A 19,543-nucleotide genomic window follows, 5' to 3' on the forward strand; every position below is an offset into this window, starting at 1 on the left:
CAGGCCATGATTTACTTACTCAGAGAGAATGGGACAAAAATATACTCATAATTCTTGAGCTTGTTGATTGATAAAAATTCTTCCTTTAGAAAAAGTTTTCTCCAATTATTACTGCTATCACTTTGTGTTAGTAATCATGAACTGTTAGGTTTGAAAGTTTAGTTTGAAACTTATTGGATGTTATTTGAATTGTTTACTTTTTACGAAGACAGAAATTATTATCTAAGCACAATTAGCTTAGAAGGAATAAGTGTACTGAAAATAGTTCCATAGAAGATAAAATTTAACACTTGAATAGACTCACTCAGCACAGCTTACTCAGGAAATACAGATAATTTCAGAATGAAAGGAAACTTATTATCGTAATTATATTGCCCTTAAAAAGTCACCTTTCTTACTAAAATGTAATTCTTTGGGAACATAAAATTACCTAGTGATGCAGACAAATAATAAACAACATTTTTTTGGGTACACAAAGTGTAGTATCTGGTAATATAGTTGTATCATATTGTTTCATAGGGTACAGCTAAAAGGAGGAATATACTAAAGGAAAGGCAAACAGATGTCATATTGGCTGCAATGGAAAAAGGACAATTACATCAGCTGAATCTCTCTCTCAGGAAAGTAGAATAGAATGAACCAATATATGTGAGAAATCTTGTGTTGATTCTGAAAGGGCAATACATAGTTGAGTAAGAAACATTTTCGGCCTAAGTATAAGGGGCTATTTACAAAACAATTTTGCATCTTCTTAATGACCCCAATACTAATTGTTGTCACTGCTTATAGATTTCTGTTGGGGTGGGAGGTTGGGCAGACATATTTATGGTGAACAACTGAACAAGGACAGGTATTTAACAACAATGGCAACATAAATAATAAGGCATTTAATTAGGCATTACTATGTCTGTGAAAATTAAAAAAATATATCAATCAATTTAATCATTTACAGTAAGCTTCAAGACATATTACTCGGTTATAAAAGAACTCTCAATTGCTTTTACATTTTTTCGAAGAGACAACACTACACCATCTCAATCATTAATAAGTAGAGCACAATTAGAAATGGATTAAGTTCATTAATGTAAACTTTAATTTCAAGTACAATAATGAATGAATATTTTTATAACCGAGCTTGTTTTTATAAAATAATAATAACTGACAAGTGGGAAAATATCGACATTCAATCATCCACTCACATAAATACCACTCCCAATAGACAACAAGGATATAAAAATGAAAGCCAATCACATGCGCAAACAAATAACTGATGGCCCATTCAAAACAGTTACAAACATTACAATGGCGGCAAGCAATTGCTGGACAGCATGTGAAAGCATTTTACTAGAAAAAGACATTAAGATTTCCACGATGGGCGGTGTTATTGAATACCAAATTCTTTACCTGCCAGGATGTCTGGCTGAGAGGCAGGAGTGACAATCAGGAACAATCAATATCTTCAACGTAGGACCAACTCTTAGAAACTACAGTAATTAATTAATTTAAATACCCAAAACACAATAAAATTTTTGCCACATTCAACAAGTGCTTCTGATATAGATTATTAGACACAAAAGGCAAGCAAGTCAATTTTATCAATAAATTTTAAACCTATCTATGTATGGCAAAACAGTAGCTTGCAAGAAGATCTATTCTATTGGAACGATTGCTTTTGTGAACCCATTTAGCATGCTGAAGCATATATATGTTGCTCACCTACTTCGTGAAACTATTTCACGTTACAGTGAGAAAAAATATGCACTACTAGAGTGGCTAGAGGTCAAAAGGCATAAAGGTGTCACAGGTTAAAAGGTTGGTCATCTGTTTGTCTGAAGTTTAGGCAACTTAATAAACTACAAAAATGTTTTGCGGGTGAGTTTAATTTTTGGGAATGATGACAAGGAAAATTGAAGCCAACTGTGCTGATATCCATGTGTTAATAAGAGTACTAGGTTCTGCAAACCATGTCTTGAGAAGATAATAAAAACTATATTCGATTTATGACAAGTCAACTTATCTCTCAACAGTTAACGAATACTGGAAACTAGCATGGAATTATGTTCCAAGGAAACACTATTGATAAAATAGATTAACAAATCAAAATCTACAGACAGGATACAACCATCTGAAAGGAAGCATGAATCTTATTAGGTAGATTAACAAAATAATATTTTTCCGGAAAATATGTATGAACTATGATTGCACAATTTATCAATTAGAACACATAATTACTACCCAAAAGAAATACAAACTAGGGTCATATTTGTATTAATTAGAGATTCAATCCCAATGGGCTCGATTTTAATTACTACAACAGCACAGTTGGCTGTCAATGGATACAAGGGAAGAAATATGTGCCAATTCATAAGAAGTGGCATTACCAAGCAGATAAATCCTGACAGAATCACCAAACTAAATTATGATTCCAATAATTACAATCATGTATGGCATCATCTATGAAGGTATAATAACATAAGGATTGTGACAAAATGAAAATTTAATGATAACCAAGAGACTTTTTCTAATACATATTAAGATTCTCAAAATAATCTCTTCATTGGGATTAGCACATCCTCATAGCAAATAAGGAACATGAATCCAGAAAAATGAACATCATAAAACATAACGTAATCAACACAAATTATACGTAAATCTCAAACATAAAGGCTAGCTTTTTCCATTTCATGAGGCAGAGGTCATTTATCCTCTACGCAGGAGGTTATTTTTTCTTTCACATATCGCTAAAAACATTTGTCTAATTTCAAAATGTCACATTAAAAATATCAAACTGATCCCTTGATTTCAATTTACTATTCAGAATGTAGGATTTCATTCCTTTTTCAAATTTTAACGAAGTTAAAATGAATAACAATACATTACTTTCATGTGGATCAGCAGTATATGAAATGGCAGCATATATAACTCATTTTCTTAAAAAAAAAAAAAAATTCTGGACTTAAGATATATGCCCGTAAAAAGGTACACGCCTCTAAAATGTGACTTTTTGAATACTTACATTGTCTGCTACATTAAAATATGAACGAGTCAAAAAGTATTATTTTTTCATTATAAAATTATTCCTTTGCAAAGAAAATTTCAAGATATTAGCAGTCCAAATTGTCTTTCCCCTAGTTCCAATTATAAAATTATTCCTTTGCAATGACTGAAAATTCAGGATATTAGCAACTCGAATTGTCTTTCCCCTAATATGCTTATATGCAAATGGTAAAAAATAGATGATAATGGAATGGATTTGAAAGGAACTCAGTCATATGGTCTCTGGTCTCTACGGAAGGAAGGGCGCCTCTTACCCTGACTCCAAATGCCACCACCTTGAGAATACATTCAATGGTAAACAGTGCAGTGAAGGCAGTATTCATATAATGCAGCGTCTCCTTGTACAATTTGCTTTGGTTGTAAAACTAGAAGGAGGGCAGGGAGGTTAAGAAAAGAAGGGAAGCACAAAGAAGAACACAGACAAAACATAAATGAGTACCTCCACTTTTTCAGAGTTCATAAAAATTAATTGCAATGAGACATTTGCATAGTCTCATCAATCTCAATTCAACATGGTCACACAAAAAAATCAACATCAAAAATCTATCATTCAATTTATAGGCATGATGCAACAATCAACAATATCTGTCTTATCAAGAGAGATATGTAGTGTTTTTTTAGGCACATAGACAATGCCAGATGGAATTTTTAAAGAAGCATTAGTTGGCAGACAAGACATAAAATAAAATAATTAGCAGAATAATCAAATTAGAATTAAAGTTTAGATAACATATGTATACACATATTTTAGTTTTAAAAATGAAAAAAATTAATATGGAAAGAAAATATAGTGAGTTAACAACAAAAATCAAACACTTGCTAATTTGAAAATAAAGGAAAATTGTTGGCATCCAGTGCCTGTCAGTCACAAAATAAAAAGACAATTCTTCCCACAGCATATTATCATACAGATTTTTTTTGGCATCCTGCAGACGACCAATACCACGACAATTGTGATCCGCAGAATAGGAATCAGCAATTGGCAAGAAGACAATATGATTAAAACATACAATCAAGAGTTTGTATTTGCCACGTTAAGTTGGATTACTAAACTTGCTATTCTAACTATGACCTTGGGTTAATAAGTGTCAAGCCATCAAGCAAACATGGAGAAACTAAGGAATTATTTTCAAGATACTATATTTATACCACTGGTATGACTTAAACATATCACACAAGCCAAAGTATTACCAGATATCCTAAGGACATAACGGCTTTCTTTTAATGCCCCGGAGAAATTTGTGATGTGTGTAGGCGGATTTGAAATAATTTACTTGTTCAAAAATGGCACTGAAAAAGCCATGACCGAGCGGCAAAAAGTCTTTGACTTCCTCATTCTATTATAGAATTTAAACCACAAAGCTATTTGATGGAATTGACAAACTTAAGATGCCCCCTTTAGGAAAAGTGTGCCAATTACACTGAAAAATTATTCAAAAAAGCATAAAACAGAACCAGATTTTAATGCTCACAAAAACTCAGTTGTTTATCTTTTCTTCATTTCAATATTTTTTAATCCTTCATTAAAAACCATTGAAATGAAGGATAGACTTCTTGGTAGACTTGGCAGACCCAACTACTGCACATCAATTACATAAATGTTATAAGCTTCGTAACTGTCAAGTGTAATTTCAGGACTGTATATCTCCTATAGCCAAAAGTCATGTCAATTGAAAAATAGCTTGGGTGTCTTAGATATTTAAATAATTGACCTCCTGGATTCTCTTACTTTACATACTATTTCCTACAATTGTAGTAAATGTGCTACAAGATTATTGTTATCGTTCGTATCCATGAAAATTTATAAATGGAATATTTAATACACATGGAATATAATTACAAATGGAACTTTATGAGTAAGACACGCAATGGTGGATTTTAGGCAGACTTCTAGCAGACTTGGATACAATGTAAAGGAAGAAAGAGCAAGAAGATGAAAATTCCATTTTTTCAGCCAATTAAAGCCAAAAATTAAGCAAAGAACTCAAATAAAGGTCCATAACTAAGCCTTCCAGGAATTATTTCAACTAAGGAATCTTCTTCAGAGTATTTTTTTGATATTCATATTTTTTTTCTTATTTGATTTTCAATTCACGCCACACGGTCCCCTCATTAGAGCCAGCATGAATTTGAGAGATTTCAAATGCAAATTGACGACTCACTTTCTACGCAACAATGTGTAGCCTTCGTCAGTGAACAAATTATCGAAGCCTCTTTTTACAAATTTAGGATTTAATTTTGAAATTACACTTTTAGTCTATATGAACCAGAGGAAATCAGCAGATTTACCACTGTGAGCCTTACAATTAGACCCAATTAACGTAAACAGAAACCAGATAATAAGTAGATATTAAGTCGAATGTGAATTCTAGAGATATGTTTCTTGAAGGGTTCATATATATGAATATACTTTAGTTTCTTTTCATGTGTGCTGGGCAAAGTTTTAAAATAACAAAAAAGAATTTTTACGCCTTGAAATTTTCCCTCTTAGTTTTGTTTTTGTTAAAATTACTCACAAGAAACAAAGGAATATATTATTCAATATATATTCAACAAATTAAATTTTCCAGAGGCATTAGCAAGGATAACTATGCTTAGACTTTCTTAATCAGTAGAGGTTCTGCTTTGATATGTGTAAAACTACATTGATATTAAAATAAATAAATGCTCAAATATTCATCATATTGTAATAGTATCTACTGAAATATCATTAATTATGAAGGGATTACTCTACACTGAATACGACACTTATAACAAAAAAAAATTAAAACATATCTAACCATTCTCGACTATAATTATGCTCACTAAATTGAGTTCAAATTTTCATTTTTTACACAAGTTTTTCCTAGGAGTAAAATTATAATTTTTACACTTAAAACCGAAACATATATAATGCTACAGTTACATTGGTAAAGTTCTTAATGAAGTTGTTCCTCAGGTCATGTTAAAAGAGCAAGTGTTCTAATTGTACACAGCTATTTGGGAATGACTCACACCAATGCATTATATGGTATCCGAGCATTGAGTTTTAGCTGATATGGTATAATTTAATGGAAGGGAGTTCCTAATTGCAAAGTGTTCTCTCATGTTTTCCCGGCATACATCATCTTGGAAGGTAACTTGGGTTTGCAACGGGTAATTGTTAACATTCCTGGCAAAAATTAACCACTGGGAAAATCAAGTAGCCTTCCAAGATTTCTAATTGTGCTTATTAATACAATAGTGAGAACATGTAATTTGTTTGTGGACAAAATTAAATGATTTTTTCCACATACAAAAAGATGATAATCACACAACTTTAGAACATTGCCAAACAACTGTTAAAAATAGTATCAATCAAAAATAATAAAATTCAAGATTTCCATGGTTTGGCTATTCTCTAAGGAGTGGATGGACACACATCTGTTCTCGAATGTTCATCATACTGTAACACCTATTTGAAACAAGGTTTTTAACTTCTTAGGACACAGAGCACAGGTGGAAGTGAGCAGACAATGGACACCAAAGGCATATAGTGGAAATAATAGGGGTATATTGGGCAAGGCTATGATCAGTGGAGACTGAAACATTGCACACAAAAGGCTAAGTAACATTTATGTACCCACTCCAACACAATCAGCCAGGAAAACCCATTGAACCAATAAAAAAAATAATTGCCACTGGTCACATTAAATCTGAGAAGAAGTATTTTGTTCGTTACAGACGAAGACACGGCCATTCATCTTACCACCACATTTATCCTCAGGCTTATCATTCTATACAGAGACTGCTACCATTTACAATAATATTTGAATGAATTACATTCCGACAGGGCTGAGCAAACCCTTTGAAATCAAACTGAATCAACTCAAATATGACATAGCTTGATTCCCAAATGAAAAAGACTGCTTTGAAAGCCCTACGGATTAAAATATGTATTTCAATTTACAGCAATTATTATCTGAATCTACAAGTCATTAACTCTTTTACATGTAATAACAAAAATAAGTAAAGTAAAGCAGCATATGAGAAAACTTCCTTTATTGGATAAGAAAATGACTATTTCATTTATTTTAGAGATAGGTTCACAATAACAGCATTAAAAACAAATAATTTTTCCTATGCAATTAAAAAAATGACCATAGATAATGTCCCTAAATGCTAGAAAGGTAATTGCCACTCTTTTAAGTTCAATTATCAACTGTAATGGCCCTATTTCTGCAAATTAACTGTCCATTAACATCGTCAGACAACTACTCTTATTATTTTTTTATGTCAAATTGAATAATAATTTCCATGTTAAAACTCCCTATTCCCAGAGTTAGCATTAATATTTGAAAAATTATAATATTGCATAAGTTGACTGCTTAATTTTATTTGAATCTGAATTAACAAAATCTATCCACCTCGATTTCATTTTACAAGAAAATTGCACACGATTCACTTTGTTTTGATTTGAAATTTGATCGAGATATTTGATTCAGTCCGATTTAAAATGAACTTTCCTGGTTGACTCAACACTACAATCAAACTATAGAGCCGGTTGAGAAATGTTCGGGTAAGTGAAAGGCCAATCTGTGTGGATTTCATGCATGTTCAACGACTAATGAAAGCTAAATGTTGAAAGAGAATTACTCTGGTGACACATATGGAGTAAAATTCTTCAGTCACGTGAATACTGGATTCATGCCAAATGAAAGCTTCCTCACACTCATTCTGCCAGTTGTAAAGCCAAAAGATTGTCAGAGAAGAGTGTTATTTTTTAAAGAAATACATTTTGAAAGAGATTAAGATAACTAAAGTTTGATATGTGTAATGCAATGCAAAGCAATACTGATACAGTTTTACAGAGAATTGGATAATAAGGCAGATTTTTAAAAGACTTTTGAGTTCCTATCAGTAACATATAAATATGTAGCATTGATGATGAGTTCCCGCTAAAGAAATATTATCATTGGTTGGTAAAAATCCTCAATCTAAAGTCTTATGAAGATTCTTGATCTTTGATAATTTTCTTTACATACTTCTTCTCAATTGTAATCAATAATAGTTTGCAATGAATGTGTGTACTTTCTTTTGTGATTATCTTCACAAAATATCTTTTCTACTAACTGCATATAGGTGGGGCCAGTTGAATCGGTGAATTTAAATATTTTTTACACAAATATGACATCATCATCCAAAATATTAAGACTGCAATTATTTCCATGAATTTTTCCTACCATTACCTTCTTTATCTCCCCCAGACAAAAAAGTTGATTTGAACCTAGGATTTATTTGCAGAGGGAGAATTGAATAATAAAGAAGCAACGGTCACTCATTATTATATCCTCATTAAAAAGTATACTCCAAAGGATTTCAGTTATTGCACATGCTTGGCATATATGCATTGAATGAAAATAAACAATTCTTAGGTGGGATTGGCTCTGAGGGATGCAAACATAATCAAGGGTTTACCTTTGGGACAAAAATTTAATGCTGTAGAAATTTGAAAATTTTTTGATGCACTCATGAATTTACTGGTATTTTGAATTTTGAAATTTAGATTCAAATGCCTAGCAGCTTTATAAAAATGGACTTAACATTGAAATGTCTTTGTAACGAAATCCTATCGACCACCGAAATATGTTCGTTAAACTGAAATTTCGTTATACGAGAAGTACGTTATACGTGAAATTTCGTTATACAGGACGGAATTGTAATTTCGTTATACTGAATATTACGTTACACTGGCGTACGGTATAAAGACATTTCACTGTAATTACTTCTGCATAAGCTACTCAACTACACTTTCGATGCGTTGCTTTCATTCTGGGAGGGCCTTTTCACTGAAAAAACCCCTGAGTGAAATTGAACTTCAATTATGAATCTGAATAATTCCTTCCACAAATATGGTTGTTGAATTACTAAAAGGAATTAATTATATAAAAGCGCTTTATTTCTTTAAATTAATTCGAACTTATGGCAATGGTAACATATCAATGCATTAAATATAGAAGACTAGATGAGTACCACTTCACCAGAAGTATGAGTGAGATGATGAATAGCTATGCAAAAAAATATGGCACTCCTTTCCTCAAGCTCCAGAGCTATAAGTAACTAGCAAACACATCATTGACAAAGGAAATGACTTTGCTGATGGTTTCATTTAAATTACACATTGGCAGAAAATCAAATGATTTGGGAAACATTTAGTTAAAATTAACAAGTAAAAACAGCAGTAAAAAATTCTGAGTATTTAATAATCAAAGGCACCACAAAAAACATTCAATCTGCCAAAAAATCTATTTTTTAAGGCTTAGCTTCGCGTAGCTTCATCACACTTGTAAAACAAAAAAATAATTATAAACAATTTATTTTTCCCTGAAGGACTAGCATCCTTTTTTACAGTTATATTTTGCTCTGACATTGTATTCACACATGCTATTAATTTCCCTTGCCACAGTGAGTAAGGTCACCAGAAATATAGAGAGCATGTTGACCATTTACTACCCAAAAATTATTATACAGCTTGATGCTAAGAGTAGGGCTCTAGAAATGCTCAAATACAAACATTTCTCAGTCATTGCAGAAATTAGGTCATTCAATAATTTAGTAATCCTTTGGAGTGCCTTTCAATATCAACTTATGAGGGCTAACTGTTACATTCATCAGCATCCTAAGACTTCCACGAGAATTATCCAACTTTTGGGTGAATACCGTTGGGAATATAAATAAATTTCCTTTCCATCTTCCTTGAGATTATTGAGAATGAGACAATATTTTTTAATGCTCAAATAATATGTAAACAGAGTAAGGGTGTGTTTCAATGCTTTATACGCAAAACCAAACAATAAATGTATGAATCAAGATGAAAATTATTCAAATCAAGTAGCGGCAACAACGAAAAAGCTTCTGAACTGATTGGATGGAGAGTTTTAAAAAACCAAACCAAGGGAGTGTTTCACATATATCTTTCTAATCAATATATTGGGCAATATTCTAAAAACCTACAATAAAAAGCTAGGTTGAAGTCCTTCACACCAAGGTGTACTGTTTCTCATAACAAATAGATTATTCTATTGGTTTCCTACATTTATGGTTTTTAAGGGTATTATCTACAAGGCGAACAACCTAATGTCATGCTGGGGTGTTTTGGAGACACAGCTACTTCAATCACTTCTGATATTGATTGAATTACAGCATGCATGCCGAGTACATGTAAAATAGGCTAAATGTATGGTTAAAATTCAAGGTTAGAACAACGTAAACATGGGTAAACTAGTATAAGGGTAACAAAATAGAACAGTTTTGCTCTTGGCAGAACAAAGGTTAAGCAAAACTATAAGTTTAATATATCACCTGGCAATTAATTTTGCGAAAGTTTCATAATTAATATATAACTTTTTCTTACTTTGATTGACTCTTGTTGCAAACAAACCAATGAAATTGTTTTAACTGAATATATAAGTAGCACAAGTAAGTGTGTATTGGAATAAATAAAATTTCCTTTGGTGGAAATTTCTATTTTTGAAAAATTCCTAAGGTAGCATTATTATGAGAATATCACCTAGAGTAATTGAAAATTAAGCTGGTACAAAATAACAAAAGAAGGAAAAAAAAAACAATTTGTGATATGAGTCGACTACAAAAATTAAACAAGAGATACAGAACAATATACAGATACAGAGAAAAAGGATATAAAAATTAACAACAGATTTATACACACAAAAATTCAAATAGAAAATTAAATTTCCTTGGAGTTAGGAAAGATTTTTAAAAAAGTGACAGCTTTTACCAAGAGGCCATAGAAATGGGTAAGACAGACAATGAGACAGTAACAAGGGAAGAAATGTCAAACTGGCAGAATGTGGCAGCATAATGAATTTCATCAACAAGCATTATTCGGTCGAAATGCACTTTCAAGATGCTTTGCATGCTGGTACATGGATCCACCACCATAACTGACCCAGGCATCCCACCCACCCCAACAATATATATAAATATATATACCAAAGGGTTAATTTTTCAACCATCCCTTAAAATGTACGAGAAGCAGAAAATCAAATAATAATCAATATCAAGGGTTAATTAAGCCTTCACAATCATGCCTTGTTCACATACATTCAAAACAGTGGCATACCAGACACCCCAACAACACCCGTAAACAGAATTTGGGCAAAACCATTCGAAAGTGTACATTTTAATGGTATCTTCATCTCACGCATTTTGCGGGGGGAATAGGGGGGGGGGGGAGAATTGGGTGGAGAATCCCTGAAATATAATCCAATATGCCACTGATTCTAAAGATTGAGAAATACAGTTTAAGGAATGGCCTGTCTTTTTCAATATGGAGATAATGTTGTAGCATACTGAGGGCGAATTTGGCTTAAATGGGGATATGGGGACTCATAGGAAATGCTGAAATAAGATGGACTGGCTCATTAGAAATATCCCTGACCCTTGAAACAATTGATTCCTATGGTTATAAAAAAACACTGAACAAATTCAACTGCATATTCAATAGCAATGTTAATGGTTAATTTTAACTCAGATATCATTGCAATATAATGCTGGAAAAAAGTTATCACATATTCAAGACATGCAATTTTAAAGACACATTAAATTATCAAAACCAATAAATGAAATTACCAATAGGCCTTTGAAGATTACTATGGCAAACTTTCATTAACAACTCTCATATTTTCTTTTACTATGCATAAGGCACTAATATGCAAAGATTGACTTTGATTTCTCTTCATGCCATCAAGCATAAAATATTCAATTTACTTCAAACAAGAAAAGTATTTAATGATTAGAAGTAGAATTTTCAAAAGTATACTCATAAATGTTTAACAATAAACATTTCATGATCAAAAGTGAAGCTTTTAACTCACATCAATATTGATCACATAAAGTAATACTCTGCTTACACTTTAAAAATGAGTTGTACTTACCTTCATCATAAGAAGAAGAGTGTTCAAAACAATGAGTATCATAATAAAATACTCAAAAGGCGTCGACACTACTATCCTCCAAATTTTGTACTTGAAGCTATTTCTTTTGTTCGGCATGTACCTTTCAAGAGGGCGAGCTTGTATCGTGAAGTCTATACAAGATTTCTGAAAACATCGAAATGGAACAGTATTGAATTATTTGCTTCAAAGTAACCCATCACTGAAGATAGAACACAATATTTCGAGATGTAAGATTTTATTAGCTTTATACAGTAGAGCAATGATTAACCAATGCTTTATTGACTGAAAATCAGATTAGCAGTCTATAAGAACCACAAAAGGCCCACACCACCCATCTCACTCTCCTACTAATTTTCAAAGCTTTTACAGAAGTTCTCAACAAGAGAAAATAGAAAATAGAGTACAATGGTACAAAAGTGTTTTCCAACATATACAGTGGCGCCATTTACTTTCTTAGAAGATATTTGATTTTCTTCATTATTTCGTGTAATTCTACTGCCACAATAAGGATGATCGAAATTTAGACTCCACAATTTTGTAGGCTCATTGGCAAGATCCTTGACGTCCATTGATTCAGTAAAAGTAAGGGAAAAAATATAACTTCCAGATACCATCTCGTATACAGTTCAATCTAGCAAGGGCAATGAAAAAAAGGCATCTCTGTGCTCTACTTTATGAATGAGAATTAAATTAATACTCTTATTACAATTTTACTAAGCCATGTAAAATAAACAATCAAAAACCTGTTTAATGGTCATGCATATGTTGAAGAGAACATTTCAGTAGCAAAAAAATTTTCTAACTCGTGTATCATTTGATGTGAGTTTTCGCACATTGATTAACTACATCAAATGAGTCTACCATCTAACATCAATACACTTAGAGGAGTTAAAATTTAGTCATCACAACGAAACCTACAAATACTATGCCATATGGAGAAGAAGTTAAATTCTCCATGAAATTGATTGCGATGTCACTCCAATAGCAGGGAAAGTTTTGACTTGTAGTGCATATTCATTTAATTCTTTTCCATATTTTTTGGGATGCCATTTGGAGGGAGTACAGTTGACGATCATATTCCCCAGCATTTCTGGGAAAAACAAGGCTGCTGAGAGTGGGGTGTTTAATGGTTCAAACCTCCTCAAAATGCTTGAGAGATCTTACGCGTAACCCCTAAATAAACCCCAGTAAAATGTACGGGAATGGTTTTTAATGCAATAGCGTAAGGGAAAGGTTTCCATTCACATAATCACATCCAATTAGATTATAGAAAGGGAATGAGCTAACGTTTTGTGGAGAGCCCTCAATATTTAGTTGGGCTCTCAGGAAGAATAATTTCCCATGTTCATCAAAATAAAATGCCAGATGCATTGTGGCAAAGTCAAAAAATGAGGCAATAAAATGAGTATTAACATATTCTATGCACTATAATGTTTTTTATAGGAAAAAAGAGACCACATTTGCAATAAAAATATTGTTTCAATATGCTTAGAATAAGAGCTATAAAATATATTTCCTCCGCTACCCATGCAACCCATTTGACTATTTTTCTTCACTTGGTTTCCGACAAATGATTCTATACACTGGCTTAAAATTCACACAAAGTTTTTTGAAAGATCTTCTCCATTAAGGATGAAAACTTTATAATTACTGAGCAAACTGTTGTTACACTATAATAAATTAATTATGGACAGCAAATTTGGGTTTCCTATATGAGAAAAGTCATCACCTATTTCCTATCTATGACTTTCCTATCTTATGATTTAGTCTTTATATTCATTGCATATGAAATTTGAAGAGAATTAGGAATAAATTTGAAGTAAGCAACTCTTCAGTATATCTCACTAATAAAGGGAGCTACATCTACAAATGTTTCAAGATATATTCTTTTAAGGAGAATAAATGTTACAGCAGGGAAAACTCTACAGCACCCTGGTTGTACAGTCTCGCAAGCTTACATTCCAGTTGGTTCTAAAACAAAAATGGCATTTTTTTTACTCATATCATTTAGTTAAATCTTCTTTCACAATTTATTGACAACATATTACCTGTATGTTGCCATAGAAATACGTTAATAAAAAAATTAATCATGGAATGGCTATGGCATAAAAATTTTGATGCCTTAAATGGAAGATGCGAACAAGTAGCAAGCAACATTTTAGCATTTTGTTACAAGTAATGGTCTACATCATCAGGATTTCAGACGACAAATCAGAATTTTTGCATTGCTGATCTCACAATGGCCTGTACAGTCAACTAAATGTGGAATGCACTATAAATTAAACATTTCTTATGATTCACTAATTATTACTTTAACAAAGTGTTTATTTCTTACCTGATTTTTGTCAATTTCACCATCTTGAAGTTCAGCTTCTCCTTGTTCCTGAAATGTGATGATAATGAGAGCAACGAAGATGTTCACGAAGAAGAATGGAAACACAACGAAATAAACAACATAAAAGATGGACATTTCTATTCGAAAGTTCTGGAGTGGGCCCTCATCTTCGTACGTGGCTGCCATTGAATTTTGTAACACTCTGAAAAAGAAAAAAAAAACTTCATTAATAACCAAATAATTAAAACTACTGATGGCCAAACATAACACAGAAATAATATGACACATGCTCAAATTATATTGTTCAGATCCCACTTAAATAAAATCCACTTCAGCTTAACTACTCATCTTAGGTTTTTGAAATAGATACTTCTATGATTCTTATGGCAAAATACTTTATTAAAGTAAAGAAAGGATTCTCTTGGCGTTTTCAGGTCCAAGGTGTTTGAAGGTACTTTTGGTGAGAAACGCAGAGCAGCACCATTGACCTTAGGGCAGGCGTGCACTAGCACGACCACTGCCACGACCACGACAGATCTCTGTCACACACCTACCGACCAGAGCACGACCAGGACCACACCCACGATAGCAAAACACATTCACTGTCCACTTGCTCAGTCGGTATGGTCGGTTCGGAGTGAAGTCGGAGTTAGTGTGCGGTGCGCCATTACAATATGTGTAATTTCTGGCCGCAACGACCGCTGAGTCGGGGATGACCGAATTCAAAAATTTTGGTCGGACGACTCGGGCCCAACCAACGAGTCGCACTTGGCCTAGTGCACGTCGCTCCATTTGTTGCAATGCTAAAACTGGTCGTGTGCCACAGGTCATGGTCGTGGTTGCGCTAGTGTGCACCTGCCCTTAAGTTGCCTGGCGGATCACTGGCAAAACTGTTATCAACACACCCTCAGTGCCCAACTTTTTATGTAATAGATTTAAAAAATCAAGGCAGCCTTGCCAATGAGGAATTTTAAAACAAGCCAATAATTGGCATGTTACTGAGGGAAGATTTCCTCAAATTTAGGCAACCCCCATCACACTAGATTAAAATAATATCCTTAGATGATGCTGAGTTTTCATGTACCCACCAGGAATACTGTGCTAGTCTGCATCAACAGACTTATCACATAGTGTAACAAAATCTACAAGACTTCCCAAAAAAATAATGTCTAATTGAACCTCACCAATTTTTTTCTGCTATAGCCTTGGCAAAGCAAGAAACATATCCTAAGACACTACAATAATAGGGATGCATTACTCACTGTGGCCAACCCTCTCCAGTTTGAACAGCGAAGAGGGTAAGCATGGCAGCCATAACGTTGTCATAATGAAAGCTTTGTTGTTTCCACTCTCTCATTTCAGCTGAGGGCAGCTGATTGTCTCCGTTAAATACAAAATACTGGCCCCTATGAAGAAAAAAGTGACAGGATGAGGGAAATGGCCAAAGAATGTCGGTGACTGTACAGAAGAATTAAATTTTTAGTACAATCTTTTACTACTCAGGATTTTTCATCCATTCCTTGTCACAGTAAAACCTCTGCCTGATGAACTCCCTCTAATTTGTAAAACTATAAAAAATGGCAAAATGGCATAACTCAAAGAGTTTCTGTTAATTTCAAATTGTACACCTTGTACAATAAATGACTGAATTCGTGAGCGATAAGTCAGCATAAAACACAGACGAGTTAGTTTTTTTTGGTTGATATTTGTTTTAGATTTATACTTTACTTTGTAATGAATCAGTGATAAAATTTTCATTGCAATTAATTATGAATATCATTGATTGATTAATAATACATGTTTTATACTTATATATCATATATATGCACATACATGTTAGGATATGCATACATGCATGAACATATACCTTCTTGAGTCATGCCATTTATATCACTATAGTTTCTTCTGTAAGCAATCTAATCATGGCAAATTAATAAATTGTTATTTAATATTACTAACATGCTGCCCATCAAAAGATGTCTCCATTTTTACTAGCAAATATAGAATTATTGAATCCTTCACTTCAATTTAATTGGTATCAAAGCATCTTTCCCCTGGGTAATAATAAATCCAAATACATTGGATTAGAGGCTGAGACCTCAATGTTAACAAAAAAGATCTTACTCCCAATAGCACCTATGCCAGTGGGTAAAAAAATCTACTAGCACAGGCCCTTTTTTGAATGTCATAAATAGGGGTTAGAAAGTTGTCCAGCCTAAGGCAGTTGTACTTTAGTTTCAAACTGATCTTAGAAAACTACGATTGGAGATCCCTGACCTTGAGGGCAGAAAAGGAAAAAGATTCATTGCATTTTAACTTACTTGCAATCCTCAGCAGTAGTTTTGCTCTCGTCTGTGCAGAAGAAGAACTTGCCGTTGAAGAGCTGGACGGCGATCACAGCAAAGATGAATTGGAAGAGAATATACACAATGAGAATGTTGATGACATTTTTGAGCGAGTTCACCACGCAGTCAAACACTGCCTTCAGCTTGGGTACCCGCTTGATAGTCTTGAGCGGTCGCAATACCCTGAGTACACGGAGTGACTTTATGGTGCTCAAATTCTGGCCAGCAGAACTCCCTCTGTGGAAAAACAATAATCAAATCAAAACAGGCCTTCATCTAATACCCATTATAAACTTTACCTCTAAAAACTACATTACAGATATATATTAACAGTAATTCGCTTCACATAGTTTTTGATAATCATAATAATATTTTATTGGTCACAGAAAAGATATGAATATAGATATATAGGACCCGTCAGGAAAACATAAAAAACAAATCAAAAGTACAAAGAAACTCACAATATATTATAATACATATATATATTACATTAATTGCGAGGCATCCTCAAAGAATGCATCAATTGAATAGTAGCAATGATCTAAAAGATGTTTTTTTAATTTTGCTTTAAAAAGGCCGGGTCTGATTTCGTATTTGATTGATTAAGGTAATTTATTATAAATTTTAATACTCATATTGATAGGCCCTCTACTGAAGAGAGAAAGATTTTGTTGCCTCGCTGTGAGCTCATTTCTACTTCTTGTATGATAATCATGAATATCGTTATTCATGGTAAGGCACAACTTTTGTTTAAATTCTCTAATTAACATCACAGCATAATAATGATCCTAAACAAATGAGTCTTAAATACTGATGCCACCTTGTTCAAGCTATCTTACTGCTTTGTTTCAACTAAGGAACCAGTCAAAACTCTGACGTTACCTCTTAATAGTAACCAAAAGCAAATAGAAACAACATAATTTGCATGAACATATCCATAAAATTAATCGACTCTACCAAAGATAATCATCACTCAGATTTTGGATTACCCTACCATATTAACTATATTGAAGTGCATGAAAGTATAATATAATCTATAATATTTATAAAGATAAAATGTATAATTTACAATTTCCAAACTGAAACATAGGCTCTGCAACACAGAGTTAACTGACTATAAGTGCACATGTACAACACTTTCCATGCTTCCCAAAATGTAACACAGATGAAAATTGGATTACAACACAGGAAGATCAGTGTTGAGTTTTATACCAAACAGATGTTAGACAATAGAATTATTGATGATTTTTTCAGTAATAATTTTAACTATCTTTGAAAAGAGACAAAGTATTGATTTCGCTATTCATGAAATGTCAAAATAACCCAAAAAAGTCAGCCAATGGAGCATAAATAGTGAAATATACCACCTGCAATACATCTATTAGTTAACACAAAAATTGCTTAATGTGACACTTTTTAGGAATACAGAATGCATATATCTGCAGCGATAAGTATGGATAGCTGCGGAGAAAATTCTTATGAAATACAGTGATTTGTACCTAATGAAGTAGGAAAGTGATGGTCAAATAAACAGAGTGAGAAAAAAGTGGTAAAGAGATATAAAGAAGATTACAAATTCCAGGAAGCTTTCTTTCAGTATTTCACCACTTTTTAATCACTTAGTTCAATACTATGAAGAAGTTCACAGACCGTTCTTTGGAATTGCTAGTGGATTCCCTAACTAAGGAATAAATGTAGTTCTTAAATTTGTAAGGCTTTTAAACAAGAGCATAGAGCTAAAACATATTAATTAACTAATTTTAGAAATTAGAATTCTTACGTCATATCGAAGGCAAAGGAGACTGCTGCACAGACTACAACTACAGCATCCATGATGTTCCAAAATTCTCGAAGATATGAACCAGGGTGAAGAATGATTCCTAAGTCCACAATCTATACAGGAAGTGAGAAAAAAGAAAGGTGATACGTTGCATTAACGTCAAAAAGGACAATTTTCACTATTGTAAACATAGATTTTAGCCAATAAGTATGTATTTACAAATCAAATTTGAGACATGAATCTAAAGTACTAGAAAATACAGAGCTGCAAACAAGTGTAAAACAAGAACTCTCCCTGTTCAGACCTGACGACCATCTGAGTTCATACATGGAGGCAACCAGATTAAATACCAAAGGTGGCTGAACACTTCTATTTCCCCACCGTTCACTTTTATTTGAGAATCCAGACAAGGGAGACTATCGGCCAAATTCAAAAGTAGAGCTTCGAGGATACCATAGGAGGCTTAGGCATTTACCGCAGGAAGTCACGTTGAGCTAGCATTGGTAATGTTCGGTATTTTCTGATTTCTGTAGTTATTTTGTTGGCATTAAGCTATCATTACGTCGTACGCAATATATTTAATCCATTCATATTAATTATGAGGCCTTTCAGTTGCTTTTCATTGCTACAATTCATCACTCAACTGTGACGTTTTGGTAACATGTAAACCACATTGAGAAATCATTGGCATTGTTGGGTATATTCAGTTTTCTCTGGATAAATTGTTATTATTAGGCTTTGATAACTTCATAAGTAATGTATTTTATGCATTTATATTAATGTTTGAGATCTTTTAATTGATTTTCATCACTGAAATTCATCATTCCCATTGACGGTGATACTTTGGGAAACCACGTTGAGAAATCATTGGCATTGTTTGGTATATTGAGTTTTCTCTAATTATTTTGTTAGTACTGTGATAACGTTGTAAGTAATATGTCGATGGCTAAGTTCTAACAACACGTATCTCAAAAATAGAAACTTTTCAGGACATAAAAAAACGCTTTATTTTTTAATTGTACACTGAAATTACCGTATAAGCGCGTGTAAGAGGTGCACCTTTTTTCCCAAACATTGCAGCCGAAAATGG

The 19,543-nt window shown here is 33.0% G+C and overlaps 1 protein-coding gene across 1 annotated transcript in view; it reads right to left on the reverse strand.

Moving 5' to 3' along the window:
• Positions 1–19,543, reverse strand: part of LOC124165919 (voltage-dependent calcium channel type A subunit alpha-1-like) — a 133,543-nt gene that overhangs the window by 50,128 nt on the left and 63,872 nt on the right. Inside the window, exons 20-25 of the mRNA XM_046543453.1 lie at positions 18,454–18,566; positions 16,650–16,910; positions 15,591–15,734; positions 14,329–14,530; positions 11,973–12,137; positions 3,312–3,422 (exon numbers count right to left, since the gene is read on the reverse strand). Coding sequence (XP_046399409.1) covers positions 3,312–3,422; positions 11,973–12,137; positions 14,329–14,530; positions 15,591–15,734; positions 16,650–16,910; positions 18,454–18,566 — 996 coding nt within the window. The remainder of the gene's footprint in view (positions 1–3,311; positions 3,423–11,972; positions 12,138–14,328; positions 14,531–15,590; positions 15,735–16,649; positions 16,911–18,453; positions 18,567–19,543) is intronic.

Source organism: Ischnura elegans, chromosome 9 (assembly GCF_921293095.1).
Source record: "Ischnura elegans chromosome 9, ioIscEleg1.1, whole genome shotgun sequence".
NCBI lineage: Eukaryota > Metazoa > Arthropoda > Insecta > Odonata > Coenagrionidae > Ischnura > Ischnura elegans.